The sequence below is a fragment of the Arachis hypogaea genome, chromosome 4, assembly GCF_003086295.3.
Source record: "Arachis hypogaea cultivar Tifrunner chromosome 4, arahy.Tifrunner.gnm2.J5K5, whole genome shotgun sequence".
Lineage (NCBI taxonomy): Eukaryota > Viridiplantae > Streptophyta > Magnoliopsida > Fabales > Fabaceae > Arachis > Arachis hypogaea.
Window position 1 is genome coordinate 112,519,856 of NC_092039.1, and position 22,463 is coordinate 112,542,318.

Here is a 22,463-nt window from a genome sequence, read left to right on the forward strand (position 1 = left end):
GTCAGGATCGAACCGGTGCTCGAACCGTTCAGGTGTTTTTTTTTTTACTGTTATATGCTACAAGTATTTATAAGAAAATAATATTTAAATTCTCTACAATATGGTTATTACAAATTGCATGAGTTTGTAATTATTATTCACACAGGTTCAATCCGTTGTATGGTTCAAACCGAACGAACCGGACCGGTCCGGTCCAGTTTGTTAGATTTGTTGGTCAAATCGGCCGGTCCGGTCCAGTTTTTTCATTTGCTGCTGATGTTCTTATTTTGTTTATAGTGACATAATAACATGTTGTAAGGTTTGGATTTATAGCATACTAGATGCAGTGATATTTGATTTACCTTTAGTATCGGTTTTGAAATATCTGCGTATTAATGTAATTTTTCCTATGGTGGTTGTCCCAGCAGAAATTCCTATTATCGCAGATGGTGAATTTGCCGTTGGTATGGAGTTCAGTTCTAAAGAAGCTGTTATTAAGGCGGTAAAAGAGTATACCATACGATGAAGCGTAGACTACCGGGTGTATGAGTCTGAGCCGTTGACATTTTATGCCAAGTGTACACAGTATAGGTCAGGGTGTGATTGTCTTATCAGGGTTAGCTTGATCAGCAGGAAGTACTGTTGGGTTATAAGGAGGTATAATGGTAGCCACACCTGTACCAGAGCCACCATTTCACAGGATCATTTGAAGATGGATTCTATCACAATTGTAGAAGCAATAAAGCCATTGGTTGAGGTTGACCCCTCCTTAAAGGTAAAATCGGTTATAGCAGAAATGCAATCGAAGTTCAACTACACCGTCAGTTATCGAAAAACAAGCTTGGCTAAGCAAAGGGCGGAAGAAAAAATATTTGGAGGTTGGGAAGCATCGTACGAAGCGTTGTCTATATAGTTTGAGGCCATGTGTCATAAGGAGCCATCAGCTGTTGTCAATTTTGAGACTATGCCTGCATATCAAGGCGATGACTTGGTGGGTGATATTCAAGTACTACATCGAGTATTTTGGAGTTATTATCCTTGTATTAGGGCATTCAGACATTGTAAGCCAATTGTCCAGGTAGATGGGACTCACTTGTACGGAAAGTATAAGGGTTGTCCACTAGTGGCATTTTCACAGGATGGCAACAACAATATCGTCCCAATTGCATTTGCTATTGTGGAGGGAGAGACTTCTGATGCATGGCACTTTTTCCTTAGTAACTTGCGTTAACATGTTGTCACTCGGGATGGTGTGGGTCTAATATCCGACCGGCACGAATTCATCAATGCAGCTGTGGAACGCAGTAACGGAGCTTGGTCACCTCCTAGAGCTTTTCATATGTTTTGCATCAGGCATATAGAGTCAAATTTTTTGAGAAAGTTCAAGGCACCGTACCTCCAAAAATTTGTTGTCAACATCGGTAACCATTTACTAAATTTAAGTAAGTTATTAACAGAGTTCCCTTCAATAATTGTATTGACCTCTATTACTTTTTTTTTTTATGTTGTGATCCACCAGGATATTTGAGGACGGTGCGGGAGTACGAAGTGCATTACCAGCGTTTACGGCGAGGCGTATACAAACTGGTTAAACTGAATTCCTCGCGAACAGTATGCATTGGCCTTTGATGGTGGGTACCGATGGGGCCACATAACGACAAATCTAGTGGAATGCATCAATTTAGTATTGAAGGGTGGACGTAATCTCTCCATTACTGCTCTTGTGAAGACAACATTCTACAGGCTAAACGAGTTGTTCACCCGAAAAAGAGCGGAGGCGAAGCCCGGATCAATGCTGGCCATGTGTTTTCTGATATCGTGACCTCGAAGTTGCATGCAAACCAACTTGTATCAAGAAACATTTAGGTTAGTTACTTTGACCGGCAAAATGAGGTCTTTGAGGTGCGTGAGATGCCAAGCAGACTGGAGTTTGCAGTTGATCTACGTGGGCTTCGATGTGACTGTGGTGAGTTCCAGGTAGACCGGATCCCCTGCAGACATGTGTTCGCATGTTGTGCCAACCAACGACTGGATTGGAAAATGTATGTGCATGATGTGTATAAGATGGATCAAGTGTGGCAGGTGTACCGAGCAAGGTTTAGGCCATTAGGTAATCCTACTACATGGCCTGCTTACAATGGACCTCGGTTCGTACCGAATCCGTACCTGAGACAGGTCACGAAGGTCACCGCAGGATGACGCGCTTTTTGAATGAGATGGACACGCGAATGTTACGTCGTCTTAGGCGATGTAGGCTATGTGGGGCTGAGGGACATAGTTGTAGCAGATGCCGTCAGTCAGCTGGTGCAAATACCAACAGAGATGCCCCATAGGTTCACAGTTATAAGATGATCTTGTATAATATAACATGAATGAGCAAATTGAGTTAACATGACCTGATATATGTAACCTTATAAATTATGACAATCTAGTATTATAACATATCTGTAGCATTATATAATATGACCTCAATTGTCCAAATGAGGTATATTGAGATGATATCTGTAACAACATATTAAGATTTTATGAAACATTAATACATAGTCCAGATGGTTAATACATCAATAAGTTCATTAACACATAAGTTCTCTAAACATACAATATAATCTTACTATAGTCCAAGTCATTAGTACATAATGTCCAACACAGACAAAGTACTCTAAATATAGTTCACATCATTAATACCTAAATAAATACATTACACCACAACTACTTTCTCATTGTCCACTTTACATCCTTCACAAAGTTCTTACATTTCTTGGCCGCTTTTTTGAAGACAGAAGGAGTGTAACGATTAGCGCTACGACGTGGTGGATCAATCCTCAGATTGTAACCTTTGACGTTGTTATCCGGAGTGCGTGTCTGACCTATATACAATTTTAAATAAACAAGTAGACGCAGGACGTTACGTATTCAAACTAACATAGATACCACATATCAAGAAGGAAAACCCAATCAGAGATACCATTTATGAAAACAAAATAAATAACTAATCGAACATGTAAAGCAAAATAGTTAACATAATACCATCATTACAAGATTCTTCATCCTTATCGAACTCCTCAATTTCATCCTCCTCATCATCGCCCTCGTCATCTGGGTCTTCTACTAGATACGCATTGGTATCTTGCTCGAGTGTGTTAGCGTCTTCCTCAATGAGTCCCATGGAAAGACGGTTAGGATTTTGACTATTAAGAACTCCTCATCCACCCTCACTCCTAATAGAGTTCACAGATACGAACCCTCCAGAAGCAACGAATGAGGTATGGCCTGGATACCTCGCATCCAACGAATACCTACCTGGCATGAACTCAGGTTGATGGCTATATTGTGATTGTCATGCATCTGTAGCCATGAACCCAAGCAACTGGCTAAAAGAACCTCCCTCTCCTGTTTCAAACTGTGACATACCCCAATATTATTGATGTATTGAAAATGATAGGGTGAACTTTGTCTGAGGTAGATATTAGGTTGAAGACTGAGGTTGTTCTTGTGGAAGCAGATTTGGAGGTGATATTTGTGGCTCCTGTTCTTTATTGTCATCATCCATCTCCTGACTACCCTCATCGATATCCTGATTACCCTCATCCATATCCTCATTACTCGCATCCATGTCCTGGTTACCTTCATCATTCTCTTCACCCACAAGATTCGACAAGGCTAAGTGGTCCCCAAATTTTGATCGGTACTAGTTCATGTAACTATCCAATGGATGCTGTGAAGGCATGGGAAGCTCAGAAGGAATGTAGTGATACCTGTTTGTCCAATGCATCACCCAAATTGAATGACTCGGTGTCGTGACCCAGTTAAGATTCTCAGGACCAGTTAGAACCTCTCCATGCGCCTTATCCATATTCTGCTCCTGATTAGGTACTCCCTGAACGAAACCGAACTGTTGCCTAACCCTATCGGTGGCATGACACTCGATACATTCAAATGACACCAACGGAACTATAGCGCTCCAGAGAACTGATTTCATGTAGATTTCAGGAAGAATTATGTTTGGATCCACACGATACACAACATAAGCAACCCACACAAACTGGAAAAAATAAAGGAAACTCACGATTACAACCCATAATACCAACATCAATAACAATGCTTCATAGTTTTGTCCAAGACCCTAAACCCGAAACTAATACTTCTTTAATTAAAACACACATGGCCTTCCTGAAGTTCATCAAAGGCCTTCCTAAAGTGAGCTAGCTTCAGATATCTATATCGTCGGTCACCACGCTCCCAGTTATGCCACCTAATATGATATTTTCAATTAGCTCAACTGAATCTTAAATATCAAGATACGGGTACATTGTAACATAATATTACCTGTTTACTAGCAGAAAACTGCGGGGTTCTCTAGGAAGCGGCGATAGATATGGCAGTCGGATCCAAACCCAACCGAGCAGAAGTGTTAGTGGACCATCTATTTCCTTACAGTTATAACGAGATGCCCTGCATAACGCCCTGTAGAGGTGTGCTAGGCATGTCGATCCCAAACTATACTGTCCAATATTGACAAAATCATGAAGCAAGTGTATAAATTTCCAGTGCACACTTGCCCCAGACTTATCCCCAAACAAGATCGTCCCGATCAGCAACATAATGTGGCACCTCACATACCTCTGTATACTGATTTCATCAGTCGACTCTAAATTTTCTTTTAGATTCCGCAGCCAGGTCAGTTTTATGCAGCTAGATCTACAGTCCTCCTTACGCGGTGCAACGCCAAATTGAAGCAAACACTCCACATCCATGGCTTCAAAATTACTCATTGTCATCCCTGTGACTGGGAGACCATCTGTGGGAAGGCCAAGAATTAGAGCCACATCTTCAAGAGTCACGGCACATTCACTAATGGGAAGGTGAAACGTATGTGTGTCTGGGTGCCAACGTTCGATTAGAGCATTTACCAATGCTTTCTGACACTACACTATCCCAATCTGAGATACATGATAAAAACCGGTTAGTCGTAAATGCTCCTCCACCTTATCGTTGTACCGATCCGGAAAACTGGGTGGTTACATGTCAACATTCTTAATTTCTACAAAAAACATAACAAATTACTAGTTAGATAATTAACAATTACTAACTTACCATTATCAATCATTTTACTGAATCTTTATATAACTAATTATTCTAACTTCTAAAATTATTTAATTAATCCTTAAAATTATTCATAAATGCAAATAAAAATCATTACTAATACATATATTCCTAATCAAAACTCTCAACAATATTACAACATCTAGAATAATATCTAATTTTAATTACTCATTTGTTAAACATTTTTTCTCAATAATAAAAAGTATTAATAATTAGTATATGCCATCATTCATATTCTAACAACGGTAATAATTAACTTGCTAATAATGATGACTACAATTAAAAAAATTTAAATATTCTCATAATAAAAAATTTAACGGGCCTTAATAAAAATAATCCTACTAATCATTCAGTCAGTATTAACAATTTCTCATAAGAATAATAACATTTAACTTCATCCATAACAGTTATAGTTAATTTTTTAAAAAAAATTTAAAAATTATTAACGTTCTTTAAACATAATTATACTAAAAATTACTAAAAAATTAAAAACAAAATTACATTCTTTATAAAAAGACCTTATCATTCTGTTTACTTTTTTACATTCGAAAACTAACAAGAATAATAATAATGAATTTCCTAATAATAATATTTATAATTAAAAATTAGTAAAAAAATTTTAGAAAAATCTAACAAATATTAAAAAATAGTAATAATCATTCTATTTATATTCTTAAATTGCATTTCTAACAACAATCATAATAATTAAATTTTTAACAATAATAATTATAAACATAAAAAATTTAAAAATTTTCAAAAAAAAAACTTACATAATCAGGATCACTGAGATAATGAATAATATGAAGTTCAGATCGATCAACATCTTTAATTTTATATTTTTTTGCCATGATTATTTTTCCTCCACCATGCAAAGCTCCACGCAGATACAGAGAAAGGAAGAAGAAGGTGGGATTCAAGTTGAGAGTGAAATGTGAGAGTGATTGTAATCGGATGGTGAGAGAGGGTTGAAGGGTCTTTGTCTGGTTTCAGAGCACCGTTCGGGGAGCAGCAACAGCGCGACGCGTGTCCAAGGTTGCCTCAACTCGGACCGTGCGATTGGTGCAACGCAAATCGGAGGGTCCGTGAGGTGTATGGAACTCGGAGGGTCCGAGTTGTAAGCTCTCCTGAACCAAAAAATTATGAAGCAACGCTAATCGGAGGGTCCGTGTAGTGTTTGGAACTCGGAGGGTCCGAGTTGTATCTCTCCTGACACCAAAAACTTGTGAAACACTTCTCTCTCCCATATCAAAGTCCAACACCATTCATGCATCCATATGCAAATTAAAAAGCGTAAGAAGAACATCTAATAATAATTCGTTTAAAATAGCACCAATAGATTGTTGCATAAATAAAATGGGATTCAAACCTTTGATACTTACTTAAGTGGACTATTGAGTTAACCACTAGACCAATTCAACTTGGTTTAAAATACATCCGAAAAATTAAAAGAAAAAATATCTAATAAAATATAAAAAAAAGAAACATCCAAAATATATAAAAAAAAAGACACATCCAAAACTTAAGAAAGAAATATCCAAAACTAATAAAAAAATCATAAAAAATCTATCAGAAAAAAGACAAACGCTCAAAATTGATTGGAATTAGAAGCAACAGAAGACATACTGCGTTGTTCACTGCGGGAGGACGATATCATTGGTGGTGGACGAATTGCGATTCTCATTTGCAAGTGTGTGGCGCGGCGTGGCACAAGCCACGACCCTCCTCTCTGGTGTCACTGCAATGGGATTTTCAGGCGTTGTTTGTGGTGGAGAACATGCGGCTACCGGTGGCAGACGGGCACTGGGTGACGATGATCGGCGAAACGGAGCAGCATGTTGCGATGTGTCTAAGACTGTATGTGACAAGTGGCCCAATTGTGGCGTTCGAAATTGAAGGAGGAAATCGCAACGTGAGAGCAACTCCAATGCTGGGAAATAGAGTCCCCTTTCTAACATACAGGGACCCAATTACCGTTGGAGCGATGAGGGAAGAGAGACTCTTCACGTGGATCAAGGTTGAGAGTCCCTCTAAAAAGGAACTTGCAGCAGTCAATAAAATTATGACATGTGGTAAGTCAATAAAAAAATTTAAAAACATATTTGATATATATATATATATATATATATATATATATATATATATATATATAATCGGTTCCGCTACGTTACCAACAGCATATCTGTCAACTTCTGCCAACTCTTATTTATAATTGTGTTTCATGGAAGTGTGTTCGTGGATGTGTCTAATAATTAATATATTTTAAATACATATATAAAGAGACACATCCAGAAAAAGACAGTTATTAAACACAGTTATAAAAAAGATATTTTTATTAGACACATCCACGAACACACTTCCATGAAACACAAATATAAATAAGAGTTGGCAGAAGTTGGCGGATAATATGTTGGTACCCTATACTTTTTCATATATAATTAATTATTTATATTAATTATTTAATAATTAATTATATTAAATCATAATTAATATAAATAATTATATTAACTCAATATCAAATATTATTTATATTGTTATATTGAATCATAATTAATTAAATTTATTTACATAAAAAGTAAAGTTAATTTTTATATATTATAAAATAATTTTTGGTTGAATTATTTATTTTTATTTGTAAATTTAAAATACTAATCAAATTTAAGTTATCTATTTTAATATTTTATAATATTGAATTATCATAAATTTAAATAATATTATTATAAAAAATAATGATTATATTAATTTTAAGTATTTTAATTAATTAATTAATTAAATGGACTACAACAGGAACTAAAATTGGTTCTTTCTAATGGAGAAGAGAGAGATACTTTGAGTTCCTTTATGACGCAAAAGCTGATGTAAAGTTATTTTTTATGACAGGTGGACAATAAATAGGGATTGAGATGAGTTTTCTACTGAAAAGTCTGAGGGATTGAGTGGGAGGCCACGTATTTTTTTATAGTAAACATATTTTTTAATTTAAAAACTATATTTTTTAAAAAATTAGCTCGAGCTAACTGTATATAGAGTTGATTGTTTATACTTTTTTCTAATTTTACAATAACAATATTTAAAAAAAACCCCTATTATGATATTTTTCTATTAATAAACAAAAAATTTCATTATTTACAACAATGGAAAGCCGTGTAACATTTGCAAAAATGTGTGTTATGTGTTTGTTTTGGGGGCAATCCAAAGACGAAATAAAACCAAATTAGTCTTTACTCCGAGACTAGCACACAAGTGATATATGGAAACATGATTTATATATCTTTTCGTGCATGTGGGAGGTAACTGCGTCCATTGTTTATTTATAATGTTAATGCTTGTCTTCATTTTTTTTAACTTTTTATTAACCTCAAAATAAAAATATAAATAAAAATATGTTTTAAGTGAATTTAAATAAGATATACAAACATCGAAACATTTAGGAGCGAAAAGTAAAATTTTTTGTTTTAGTTTAAATTAAAAAAAAAGAACTTGTATTCTTTTAATGTTTTAATACACAATTAAAAGAGAATTATTTTGTCAAAAAATTAATAATATTTTAAAATATATTAAAAAGCATAATTATTTTATTTGTTGTTTACAAAATATTTGTAATATAAGGTACGAAGACATAAAAAAAAAATTTTAATTTTGATATCTATTAGTTAAATAATTTATATGTATATTTAATTATGTAATATTATATTAATAAAAAATATTTTTTATTAATTACATAAATAATTATTTAAAAAACGAATAATTTTAATTCAACGACGGTATATAAAAGATAGTATATTAAAATTAAATTTTAAAAAAAATATATATATATATATATATATATATATATATATATATATATATATTTGGGGAAGGAATGGGCAGAAAATTTGATTGTTGATAACTGGGTCTTAGGAATTAGGATATTGTCGGCAACAAAGTAACACCCTTAGTCAGCAAAAAAAAAAAAAAAAACATAATAACACCCTTGGCAAAAATGAAAAAATGTGAAGCTGTTTCGCACTTATTAGCATGCTAGTTATGTTATGCCATGTGTATGTGTTTATAGTCCCTTCATGACAACGAACCGTGCGCATCTTCTATTTTATTATGGATACTGCTAAGGAGCCAATAATCAAGCTGATTTTAGAATTTACTAAGGATCGAATTCTTGACTTTTCGAATCTAAAACTCTAATACTATGTCATGAATTCACTCGTCTCCAAAACATAACTTGACAAGATAATATAACACTAATGGTCATATCTCTAATACTTTCTAAACTTTCATTGTATATATTATACACTTAGGCTATTAACTTCCTATACTTTCTCTATATATGCTTTCAATTGTATTTATTTGCCCATGTATAAAAATCTTATATATATTCAATATTACAATATTCTATTTCTAGGTAACATTTGAATTTATTCTGAGATACTATTAATATCAAATTGTTTCATGTTATTAATTTAAAAGTATAAGATTTAGTAATTAACGTGAAGCGTTGTTTAAGAGTATGCAGAAACATGTAATTCTATAAAAAAAATTATACTAATAATGTAAATATTTAAATTACTTAAATAGATATTAAAATCAATCATTGGGTGAGTTGTTAATTATTGGAGATGCACAGAAAATAATATGAATTCTTCCATGCGAAGATGAACTGGGATACACATTTTAGCGTGGATCTGATTCGTATCATATGATTAAGACCATTGCATTTGCAGCAGACAAATTTGATTTACTGAATTTTATTTATGAGAAGTCACATGATTTAATGAATGATTCAATTATTGGTTTCTTTCACTGTTTTGGATTCTTCCAAGATAATAAAATTGTTAGGATTTGGTTGAATTAGTCCCACATTGCTTAGGATAGCAAATGGAGTGGGTGGCCTAGGCTATAAATATGAGGCTAAGTTCTCCATTTGTTTTTGCACCAGTCAGAAACACTTTAAGCTTGTATCTGATTTTTCTTTTCCTCTGTACTCTTTGATTAGAGAGTGTTGTGAGGTGTAGTTAGATATTTGCTTTGAAAGAGTGTGGGTGTACTGGGGTGCCGGTGAGAGAAAGAAGTCTATGTGTTGTAACAATTTTCACATAGTGATATTCTCTGGTTGTCATTTGACAACGGCCGTGGTTTTTTCTCCGGTAATTGGAGTTTCCACGTTAAATTCTTGTGTTGTGATTGTGTCTATTTTATTTCTCTGTCAAAGGTGTTTTCTCAAGGGGGAATTGTGTCTTATTCCCAACAAGTGGTATCAGAGCTTCGGTTCGGTGGGATTTATTCTTAGTATGCTCTGTGGTTGCAGCCTAGTCTGACCTTCCACATCAGAAAAGAATTTTGTCCTGTGGCTTGAGGTTGATCTTTGGTTGCTGTTGTTGTTGCTGGAAGGCAGTGTGACTCTGTGAGAGTGCAGTTTGGAAAAGGTTCTGGCTAAGGAAAGACTTGGTATTTAAGTGTGTCCATTGTGACCCACCTCTCTTTCCTGGGGACCCTTCCTAGTGCACGGTCTACAGTTGAGTTATAATATTCCAGTATACGGTTGCAACAATGTCAGGATATTCAAGTGCTGTGAAGCTTGAAATAGAGAAATTTGATGGAAGAATCAATTTTGGCTTGTGGCAAGTACAAGTCAAGGATGTGTTGATACAATCAGGTTTGCACAAGGCGTTGAAGGAGAAGATCTCTGGTTGCTCTCTCTATGAGAGAAGATGATGTTCTCTAGAAGACAAGAAGTATCCTCATGGTATTACCGCACTGCCATGGATAAGGATGAGTTGTGGCAATCAGGTCCACAATTGCACACGGGCATTGGTTGGCGTTGAGATGCAAGGTGTGTGGCGGAGTTAGGTCGATGGCTGAAGAACTTCCAGGAAAAGCCAATTTGGAAGTTGCACCATGAATTTTCAGCAAGGTTTCGATCTGTACCAAGGCGAAATTCTTGGAGTGGTCTAATTCCAAGTGAGTATACTTTCATGGTGGAGTATGATAGTTCTCTGAACTATGATTGTCGGTATAGACAATGGCAGCAAAGAATTGTCGGTGTTGACAATGGAAGCTGAAGATGTGTGACTATTTCAATCAAGGTGGAGATTGTTAGGATTTGGTTGAATTAGTCCCACATTGCTTAGGATAGCAAATGGAGTGGGTGGCCTAGGCTATAAATATGAGGCTAAGTTCTCCATTTGTTTTTGCACCAGTCAGAAACACTTTAAGCTTGTATCTGATTTTTCTTTTCCTCTGTACTCTTTGATTAGAGAGTGTTGTGAGGTGTAGTTAGATATTTGCTTTGAAAGAGTGTGGGTGTACTGGGGTGCCGGTGAGAGAAAGAAGTCTATGTGTTGTAACAATTTTCACATAGTGATATTCTCTGGTTGTCATTTGACAACGGCCGTGGTTTTTTCTCCGGTAATTGGAGTTTCCACGTTAAATTCTTGTGTTGTGATTGTGTCTATTTTATTTCTCTGTCAAAGGTGTTTTCTCAAGGGGGAATTGTGTCTTATTCCCAACAAAAATATGATGTATATAGAATGTTGTCTTTCTAATTGGAGAAGTATTACCGTGAGAAAAGAATGTAATGTAAAAAGAGGTGGGTGATCCATGGCTTCACTGACTTAAGATATCTTAAAAGGCAATGATTGCTAAAACAAAAAAGGGAAGACATTGGCGTCGCCCGGACTCGGGCCGGAGACCTTCAGTGTGTTAGACTGACGTGATAACCAACTACACCACGACACCATTTGATGGTTCTTAGAAATACTTATAAAATACAAACAAATTACAGTGCGTCCATGAATATTGAATGTATCAATGTGGCTTTGGCCTTTGGAACCCTGAAAAAAAAGTGAAAACGGAAAACCCCTAACATCTTAAAACATCTCATTCTGCTGTCGAACTTTGCAGTTGCACCAACACCCCACGCCACTGCCTCACATAATTAGGGTACATTTGGTTTGTATTTTTATTTTTAATATTTTCTGATTTTATAAAAAAAAAATGTAAAGACAGGAGATAAAATCAAAAAGCAAAATTTTATTGTTTTTATTTTTTCTTTCACAAAATACTCGCTCCTCTCCTTTAGTGTATCTGTAATCTTTTAAGCCATGATTTCTAACCATATTTTATTTACTCTAGTGGGATTGACTGTTTGAAAATTATGCTTTTGTAATTTGCTCATTACGAAGATGTTTATATTGTCATCATAATAAACATTTCTTTAATAATTTTAATTTGTGTTGCCTTTGTGTATTTAAAATAAAACAGAAACTACCATTTGCCTCTGTGTATTTAGATGTATTATGTTGCTGCTATCAAATTTCCAAAGTGTGGTTTTTGAATTAGGGTCTTTGAGGAAAAGAAATAATTATATTGTAATTAATAAAAATATTTGATATTTTTTATTTATACATATTTAATTATATTTATATTAATAATTATTAAAATAAAAAATATTTACTTTAATATAAACATAAAATTAAAAAGTTTTATTATAAAAAATATTAAAATTTTATATACTTATTTAATAATAACTATATTATAACTTGTTGATTATAATTTGTTAAAATTTAATTATTTTTAAAATATTAATAAATATATATATCTATGTATTTTAAATTTTAATTTCAGGTTTTAAATTATTTTATATTTTTTATTTATATAGGACCGATTTTATCTATATATAGTTGAACTAATAAATTAATAAATCAGTCGTATGATCGGTTCGATTTTGGTTCGATTCTAATAATTACGAGTGTAATTACAAGAACCTTGCCCGTGGAGAAGCTTATACAACCTATGAAAAAGTTGTGCACGTCCCGTGAAGAACCTCATAAGCCCTGCCGGTGGACTCTTTCCCTTCTTCCAATCGCCTGTAAATGAGGAGTGACTTGAAGACTCTTCGAGGGATGACGAATTCGTAGAGAATGCCAGAACAGGAGGAAGGGTGTGAAATGACCGTGAATGAGTGAAAATTAAAAAAAAATGGAAAAAATGGGAATATGATTTGAGAGAGACTCGAAGTAAAAAAATGCTAAGGTTTCTATCAAATTATCTTGCAGCTTTTCTCATACGTGATATGAGGTTTAGAAAATTTGCTCTGCTGTATGCAATATTATTAAGGATACCTGTTAACTATACTTTATTGTTTATAGAAATGAATAAAGGATAACCTTACATGATAATTCATCATTTTATTCTTTCATTTTAAAACTTAAAAGAACTCTCGAATAGTGTATTAACATGAATCAAAACACTCACAAGCCCCACTGTTTACTTCCAAATATATGGGAATTTTTGTGCATAGAAATACTCCCCCCCCCCCCCCTCCCCCTCTCTTTTTGAAGTTCTCTTGGTGATGTTCAATAAGGCAACTCTTTCATCGTGTAACTTTCCATTAATTTGGCATTAGTATTTAGAAGTTTCAGTAATATCATGGAGAAAACTATGAATATAAAGACATTGTAATCCACCTTATTTACATGAGAGCATGAACATCATTCTCCTCAAGCCTTATATATTTATACTTGGTTGATTGATAATTCTTCACAGCACTTAATTTATCAGTTACTGAGGGTGGAAACCAATTTTTTAGTGCTGCTCTAATTCCATTCTTGTATTCTAGATTTATGTTATTCATTCGTGTGATTTTCCTCTACACTATAATGATAGTTACGTTAAGCTCATTCTCTATGTTTTAAGAGTTGAAATTCCTGAAACTAGGTTGTAGGAGATTATTCAAATTACTTAAAGCACTAATTGAAACATCAAGAGTTATAGATGTATTCATATAAGAGGTACCTGATCACATTCAAAATGTTATTATCAAATAATTGTGAGTCTCACAAAAATTCATAGGAAACAAAAAATACACATATTAAAACCAAATAAAATAATATTTAAATTCCAAGAGAAGCCACCTTAAATTATTTAAATTTCTCATTGTTTTTTTTTTAATTCTAAAGCCACTTCATTCGTTGAAAAAAAAATTATGATAAATTAACCAATATTTCAGAATTTCATACAAATTCTGACCAATTGAAAAATAAATTCAAAAGATTGAAAATTGATCAGCTATATTAATTTTAAATTTTTTTTAATTCAACAAACTACTGAAATTAAACTATATATAAATAACAAAGACTTTAACTAATCATTCTTAGTTCAAAAAATTGTCTTTCTAAATTGCATTTTTCATTCAATATCAGCAGCAACTGCATCCAAATAAATTCATTTAATTTTTGGAGTTAAAAAAAAATTTAGATGCATCTTTCATACATGTATATATTCCACACCTTTATACAGGCAACAACTTCTTGTTTCCAAAGGGAGAAGATCTCCTCCTTCTTATCTCTGGCTCGGGCATGAAGTGGCTGCAAAATGAGAGTTAAGTATAGTAAAGTAATGTGTAGCATCTTGTAGAAAAAAATATATCACATTTCATAGGAAAAAAAACAAATATATCACATTTTATTATCACTAACGGCTCAACAAGTACTTTCAGCCGCTTTTTTATTATTGTAAGAAGATTAATTTTTATAATTTTATTTTTAAAATTATAAATTTAATAAAATAATCTAAACATTAAGAAAAAAAATTTAAAAACAAAAATAAAAATTTTATAAATTATTTAACTTTTAAAAGGTATAAAATTTATAAATTTAAATTAAATAAAATATTAAACAAATTTATTATGTTGTTATTATGTGTAACAAAATAAAAATACAAATTTAAAAATATTATTTACAATTAACTATTTAAAAACGTTATTAAGTTTATTTATTCATTTTTAATACTATTTAATTTAATACAGAGATAAAAATTTATATTCAAAACACTCTTTATCTTTATGCATAATTCAATTAATAAAAAAATATTTTTTATTTAATATTTAATTTTTTAAACTATCTTTAATTGCAATTTTTTAATTATTAATTTATATTTTTATTATATCGCCTCACTATATCAAACATTATTCTTTTTCTTACTATATATTGTTCTCTATACACATATATGTCATTGTCTCATTTTCACTATTATATTACCTTGTTCTCCTTTTTCATTTTTTTATTCTCCTTCCACATTCTCTTCTTCCAATCCTTATTAATTATTAGCAAGTATTATCATTGCAACTTTTACTTTTGTCTATCACTTTGATTTAAAACTATCTAGTGTATTAACTTGTATGAGTTGTTGAAATTTTGCTAAAAGAATTAAGACATAAATCATTTAAAATTTTTGAAATTATAAAAGATTTTATGTCAGTAATCCTAAAAACCAATATCAAAATATATTATTTTCAACCAAAATAATAAAAATAGTACATAATTGTAAGGTTTTTAACTAATAATTATAAATTTAAATCGCAGTTTAATATAGTACCTTAGAACAGAAGGCAACCATTACTATCCACATTTGACTATTATTTTATAAGTTTTATATTTTTTATTGTGCACATCAATTAAACTATACTTTATTATTTTATTTTACATGTTTCGAACTAATGTCATCGTATAATAAGGATGAGATTAATTTTCATAATCTAATACGAAGCTTCTTATTATTTTGTTCGTCATTTAAATACTATCCATAAAAAAAAGTTAGTTAAAGTGAAACACTATATAAAAAGAGATATAAAACTTTTAGATTTATCGTTCTGGTTTGCTTCTTAAACCTTACTTAATATACTCAATTTTAATAGTTTTGATGATGGTGATTTTTTGTAATTAGTTAAAAAGTTTTAACTTTTTTTTTCTCTAACTCTTCATACGATTTTGAACAAATTTAATTTTGTTATTAAATAATTTTTTAAGTTTAAAATATTTTTAACTTCCTATATAATAAGTAACTTTTAATGTATCTTAAAAATTAAAAATTAAAATTAAATGATATTAATTTTTTTTATTAAGTACATAAATAAACATTAACCATAAATGATATTATTTCTTTTATTAAGGGAGAGAAACTCTATAAAAGGATGATATTAAGTCCCATGTTCTTATGTATAAAAGCATGTACCATTTATTATATTATATATCATCTTTGTACTATATAACAAAAGGTGAAAATCCATAAAGTCAATTCAAAGAATTGACCACTACTTTAGTTTTCAATTTTTTTTACTATATTTATCCTCTAGCAAACCATTTAATAAAACAAATTATAAGGACCAAATAGTCATAAAATTTATTTTAAAAAATTTAATAATCTCCCACTAAAATAAAAACAATTTTATTACTCCTATAACCATGATAACACATCTCCTAACAAAAAAAAAAATACAAAGTGTATGCAATCCTTTTGTTTGCCCTTACACTCTCAACAATAGTTTGATTTTACTCTAATTATTCTATTAAAGTTTTGTTTTTAATTTTTATGAAAAATCTACTAATTTTATTCTTTATGTACACTTTTATGTGTTTCTCTTACTATTGCCCTTTTCCTTTTTTCTTAATATCTTCAATTGCATTGCCTCCAGCGTCTTCCATTGCCTTCATTCATTGCCGTTGTAAATTTTGTCTTTTTCTTTTATCGATTTGATGTAAATTTTTTTTATCTTATCAATTTGATGTCGGAAAAAAAAAATTTTAATTAATTTTTTTATAATTATTTTTCTCTAATTAAATAATCTTTTATTTAATATGTCAAGAATTAAACTTAACTTCTTTTATAATGAGTAGTTTTTGAATCATCTAATTTATAAAAAATCACATCTTTTTATCTATTTTAAAAATAAAAAAATTAAAATTAATATTAGTGTTTTTAGACTAACAGAATTAAAAAAAATACAAAAATAATTTTTGAATAAAAATAAAAATACAAAATTTTAAATTCCAAAATATAAAATCATTATAAAATAAAAAATTTACTTAATAAACATAATTTTTGTAAAATACTTTATGAATTGACATAAATATAAAATAAACTTTGAAAGTATGATGTGAGTACTATTGCTGTCCACCACCACAACAATAAAAGATGATATATAAATACACAAAATTTTTTTCTTTAAAAAAAATTCAATAAATACATACCCAATATTTTTCACTAAAATTAGTTATTTAAGTTCTTAAATCCATTCTCTCAAATTATTGATAACATTCAAACTGAATATACTTTAAAGTTTTATGTCTCTTTCAAGGTTGAGAAATTTCGTATCCATGATTAGGAACAAACAAAAAAAAATTAAAATTTACATAACCTAAGAGATAAAAGAAGACAGAAAAAAATTATGTAAATATTGACAAAATTAATACTTATGTATTAATTACAGTAAGAGATCTGACTTTGATAATTATATTTTGTAAATATGAAACTAATAGAATTACCTGACTTAGTGGAATGAAAAAAAGTTAATGGTAATTACATTTTATACCAGTATTTAAAATGCACTTATGTCAATTACTGTTTATTAATAAGGTTAAAATGGGAATACGAAAATTGGACACCATTTTCTATATATTCTCTTTATATATCACGTAAAAAATAATTCTGTCTTTTGTTTTTATCAATTTAATGTAAAAAAAAATTTTATGTTATCAATTTGATGTAAAACAAAAATATTTTTTATCTAATATGTGTTTTTTAATTTTTTTATAATTTTTTTATCTAATTAAACAATTTTTTATCTAACATGTCAAGAATTAACTTAACTTCTTTTATAATGAGTAGTTTTTGAATCATCTAATTTATAAAAAAATTTAATCTTTTTATCTATTCTAAAAATTAAAAAATTAAAATTAATATTAGTAACAGAATTAAAATTAAATAGAAAAATAATTCTTGAATAAAAATAAAATTACAAAATTTTAAATTTCAAAATATAAAATAATTATCAAAAAAAAATTACTTAAACATAATTTTTTTAAAATATTTTATAAATTGACATAAATATAAAATGAACTTTGAAATTATGATGTAAGCATTACTGCTGTACACCACCACAAAAATAAAAGATGACATATAAATACAATTTTTTTTTAAATTCAATAAATATATACCCAATGCTTTTCATTAAAAATAGTTATTTAAGTTTAAATCTATTCTCTCAAATTGTTGATATCATTCAAACTGAATATACTTTAAAGTTTTATAACCACCTCCAATAATAGACATAGACTTTCTCTTCCAATATTTAAAAGGTTTCGTATCCATACTTAGAACAAAAAAAAAAATTAAAATTTATCTAACTCAAGAGATAGAAGAAGACAGAAAAAAATTAGGTAAGTATTGACACAATTAATATTTATGTATTAATTACAGTAAAAGATCTGACTTTAATAATTATATTCTGTAAATATGAGATTAATAGAATTACCTAAAAGATAAGAGAAAGTATTTTATAGTAGAACGAAGAAAAGAATACCATAAACAAAAATTGTGCATAAAATACAAAAATAACAGTAATATAAATGAAGAAAAGTTAACTATAATTACATTTTATACTAATTTTTTAAAATGCAATTACGTCAAACGTCAATTACTATTTATTAATAAAATTAAAATAAAAATAAAAATTAGACATTATTCTCTCTATATTCTGTTTATATTGTTATGCCTGTATGGCACGTTTGAACATAGAAGTAAAAATATTACATGCATTCAAAGAAAGAAAAAGCATTATTACTATCACAGAAATAAAGAGAGCACTTTTTATTTAGAAAAGAAGAGAAAATTTTTGACATGTATAAAAGTATATTTTTGGAGTTTATTGAATGATAAAAAATGTCAACAATTGATATTTTAATAAAAAAAATGCATTACACTTAAAAAATGTCAAAACCCAAAAAAAAGTCTCAGTAGAAAAAATATACACCTTTCTCAAACTACTACTAACCCATTAAATATAAAGTCCTAAGAAAAATCATAAAAACAAAAGCATTTTTGTCTAATCAATAGATATTGAGAAACAAATATTAATACTCTTTGGTAATTGCAAAAACTTTACAGAGTAATAACTAATAAGTTAAGCTTCAAAACCCGTTTTGAAAATAAAGTAGATTTTTTTTTCTCAATAAAATTCACTTGAAGTCATAACACATTAACATATGAAAACAAAATAATTATTTTATAAAAGATCATATTATTTGTTTGATTTTCTCAATAAGATTTATACTTGTGCTTCTATTTCATATTTTTAATCGAAAAAATAGCAAAAAATCAATTAAAAAATAAATTTATCAACAAAGATAGTAACTATTACTACAAAATTGAAGATTGAATGAAGGAAAGCTTTATAGTCGTAGTAGTTTCTTCATTTCATATCTGAAAATTGGGTTTTTCACTTTTTTCTACAATTTTAGGACGTACATCACAGCAAAAAAAAGTTAATTCTATTTAATTGGTTATTTTTGGTTAAATTTATACATATTTAGAGAGAAAAGTAAAAAGAAAAATGTTTGACAAATAAAATTTTCAAAAATAGCTCATGCAAGATGCAAGAGTTATTTAATATGGGTAATTACTAATGAACATGAACAAAAATATAATAACAGTGTAAGTGTAACACATCATCATGCCTTCATGTGTCAAAAAGCAAAAGAAAAAAGAGATTGGCGTCGCCCGGACTCGAACCGGAGACCTTCAGTGTGTTAGACTGACGTGATAACCAACTACACCACGACACCAGTTGATGTACTTTATAATTACTTGAAAAAATACAAACATATATTATAATGCTCAATTTTTGGAACCCCTGAAAAGTGAAAATGGAAAACCCCTAAAATAACATCTCATTCTGCCGTCGCACATTGCAGTTGCGCCAACACCTCACGCCACTGCCTCACACAATTAAGGTCTCTCTCTCGTTGGGCTTTAGTGTATCTGTAATTTTTGAAGCCATGATTTCTAAGCATATTTTATAGAATATTTAGTGGGATTGACCGTTTGGAAATCATGCTTTTGTAATTTTCTCATTACGGAACATGTTTATATTGTGATTGTCATCATAATAAACATATTAACCTTCTTTAATAATTTTAATTTATGAAAGAAAAATAAGCAGACAAAAAATAGATTAGAAATTACCGTTTGCCTTTGTGTTTGATGGAAACAGAATCAAATTCATGATATTCCCCCCAAAATACTCAGATTTGATGTGGTATCTTGTGGAACTCATTATCTACTGTACATTGATTTCATAGGAAAGTATTATTGTATTTAAAGGTATTATGTTGCTGCTGTATCAAATTTCCAAAGTGTGCTTCTTGAGTTAGGGTCTTTGAGGGAAAGAAAGGATCTGAAAATAAAATAGACTTTACCAAATGTGTGCATTATTAATTATTTCACCTTTCAATCATATAATTACAATCTTCTTTTTGGATTATCATTCACATAGTAGCTGTAAAAGATAGTTGTTTTTTATTTACGTGACGGGATATAATTAAATGCAAGTGTGAATCTGTTTTATATTTCATTAAAATCAACTTCTTATTTTTAATTGTTGAAGAGGAGGGAAAAAAACTGAACTAAATGGTTTCGTTGTGTTTAGAGTAAAGAATGGGGGACAAGAAGAAGAAGGCTCAAATGTTTGTAAAACTAGTGTCTGCTGCTGGGACTGGATTTTTCTATGTGAAGAGGAAGCCAAGGCAGTTCACAGAGAAGCTCGAGTTTCGCAAATACGATCCAAGGGTTAACCGCCATGTTCTCTTTACAGAGGCTAAGATGAAGTGATACACCACCTTTCAGTTTCATTTCGATGATCATGGCTCCATTCTTGTAGCCGGAACAATTTAGTACTGTTTTCTTTGAAACAGTGACTTTGAATCATGCCAATCTGTGTGTTTTACTTCTCTGCCTTGTGTACATTTTCCTTGACTTTTTGAAGGTCTAGGATTTGGTATTATCTTCTAGTTTGATGTTTGAATCTTGTTCAATGGTGATGGATTTATTCTCCCATTTTCTTTAAGAAGACAAACATGTAAAATCAGAGAATCTAGTGCTACTTCTATGCAGTTCTTGTGGATTTTGAACACAAATAGCACTGAGTATACTGGGCAAAGAAAATGAATGATTTGCTTACCGGAATAGTTAAATTTTCTTACTGAATCCGTTAATAACTGTAACGGTATACTTAATAGTTAATACTTACCTATGGCTATCAGCATATTCAAGTTAACTGTGTCTGCTTTACATTTGTTTTAGGTTACTGTGGTACTTTGTGCCAAAATTGTTTTCTTTGTCCTTGATAGTCCAATATTGTGATTGCAAATTTCAATTTAGCGTTGACGCTAATCACTATTGTGTTAAAAGTGATGTTGTTCCGAAGTATCTAAACATGATTAAAATGTGTAATTTTCATTTAAAAAAAAAAAACTATTAGGGGTGCCTAGTATTGAATTGAGTTAGAGTAATAGAATGGAATTTTTAGTCAAATTTGTGTTTCACAAATTTTAATTATCAAATTACTTCTATTTTTTATGTTAGACAAATTAATTTTTACGTCAAGTTTCTTTTATTACATGTTCACAAATTTAATCAAATTCTCCTCTAAACAAGTAAGTTTTGTCAAGTTGTAACAGAAGACTTAGAACAAGAAAATTGATTTGGTTAATAAAATAAATAGTGATGCCTTATTTGGTAATTAAAATTGATAGAAAATTAAAATGCCCAAACAAAATTCATTAGAGTGATTTGGCGTATTACTCGAGTTTATTTATCAAGTACTAGATAAATAAGATGAGTATTAATTGGTAAACAATAAATAAAGTAAAATGTTGTGCATAAACAGACAAAATATAACACATTAATAATAGTTAACCTTGGCATGATAAATAGTTGACTTGGTGTATCCATTCTTCATCTTATCTGTCAGTATAAAATATTTTCTTCTTATTTTCCCCACAAATAATACGATCACAAGAAAGGAATACATAACCTTTTAAAAACATGTACAATTGTACATACACGGTTGAGGACGGATGAAAAATAAACTTAAAAACAATTGAACACGTTATTTATATTAAAAATCGAAAAACTACTAACCGGAAGTCAGGATGGCCGAGTGGTCTAAGGCGCCAGACTCAAGTTCTGGTCTTCGAAAGAGGGCGTGGGTTCAAATCCCACTTCTGACATATTTTAACACCTCAATTTTTTTACTTTATGGATATATTGGGCTTAAACTTATCCATTTTTAAGTTAATATTAGTCTACGATCTGTTGAATTGGACTTAATTTTGGCCCAGATTTGCACAGAGAAAGCAATAGGATGTCGTTGAAAAGACCCATAAAATCCACGACCGAAAAAAAACAGAAAAGACCAAAAAATAAGAGTCAACGTGTTATTGTTCCGTCCAAAACTATTAAAAGGGACTTCTGTCTAAATACATATATTATTAGTATTTAATAATTAGTAATATTGCTAACAGATGTTTCTCAACAACGTAAAATGGTAGCTG

General features: G+C 30.4%; 2 protein-coding genes and 3 non-coding genes across 5 annotated transcripts; 2 read left to right on the plus strand and 3 right to left on the minus strand.

Annotated features, from left to right (window-relative positions):
- Positions 1–3,445: 3,445 nt before the first annotated feature.
- On the minus strand, positions 3,446–4,733 carry LOC112795207 (serine/threonine-protein phosphatase 7 long form homolog). The gene is made up of 4 exons (XM_025837149.1): positions 4,306–4,733; positions 4,141–4,231; positions 3,755–4,021; positions 3,446–3,667 (listed from the first exon to the last, which is right to left on the minus strand). Exons 1-4 carry the CDS (start codon positions 4,731–4,733, stop codon positions 3,446–3,448), a joined length of 1,008 nt encoding a protein of 335 aa, XP_025692934.1.
- A 7,004-nt stretch (positions 4,734–11,737) lies between these two features.
- TRNAV-AAC (transfer RNA valine (anticodon AAC)) lies at positions 11,738–11,811 on the minus strand. The gene has a single exon. It is a non-coding gene; the product is annotated as a tRNA-Val (tRNA).
- Positions 11,812–19,620: 7,809 nt separating this feature from the next.
- TRNAV-AAC (transfer RNA valine (anticodon AAC)) lies at positions 19,621–19,694 on the minus strand. The gene has a single exon. It is a non-coding gene; the product is annotated as a tRNA-Val (tRNA).
- A 55-nt stretch (positions 19,695–19,749) lies between these two features.
- Positions 19,750–21,044, plus strand: LOC112794400 (uncharacterized). Its single transcript, XM_025836434.2, has 2 exons — positions 19,750–19,862; positions 20,558–21,044. The coding sequence occupies exon 2, from the start codon at positions 20,566–20,568 to the stop codon at positions 20,737–20,739; it is 174 nt and encodes a 57-aa protein (XP_025692219.1). The 5' UTR covers positions 19,750–19,862; positions 20,558–20,565; the 3' UTR covers positions 20,740–21,044.
- Positions 21,045–22,055: 1,011 nt separating this feature from the next.
- TRNAL-CAA (transfer RNA leucine (anticodon CAA)) lies at positions 22,056–22,139 on the plus strand. The gene has a single exon. It is a non-coding gene; the product is annotated as a tRNA-Leu (tRNA).
- Positions 22,140–22,463: the final 324 nt, after the last annotated feature.

Excerpts from the sequence above, each read along its gene's own strand:
- LOC112795207 (XM_025837149.1), bottom strand. The coding sequence starts at position 4,733 with ATGGATGTGGAGTGTTTGCTTCAATTTGGCGTTGCACCGCGTAAGGAG. Across the intron at positions 4,022-4,140 it reads ATGAACTTCAGGAAGGCCAT|TTTGTGTGGGTTGCTTATGT; the intron begins GTGTGTTTTAAT and ends TATTTTTTCCAG. Across the intron at positions 3,668-3,754 it reads CACCGAGTCATTCAATTTGG|TACCGATCAAAATTTGGGGA; the intron begins GTGATGCATTGG and ends TACATGAACTAG.
- LOC112794400 (XM_025836434.2), top strand. The coding sequence starts at position 20,566 with ATGGGGGACAAGAAGAAGAAGGCTCAAATGTTTGTAAAACTAGTGTCT.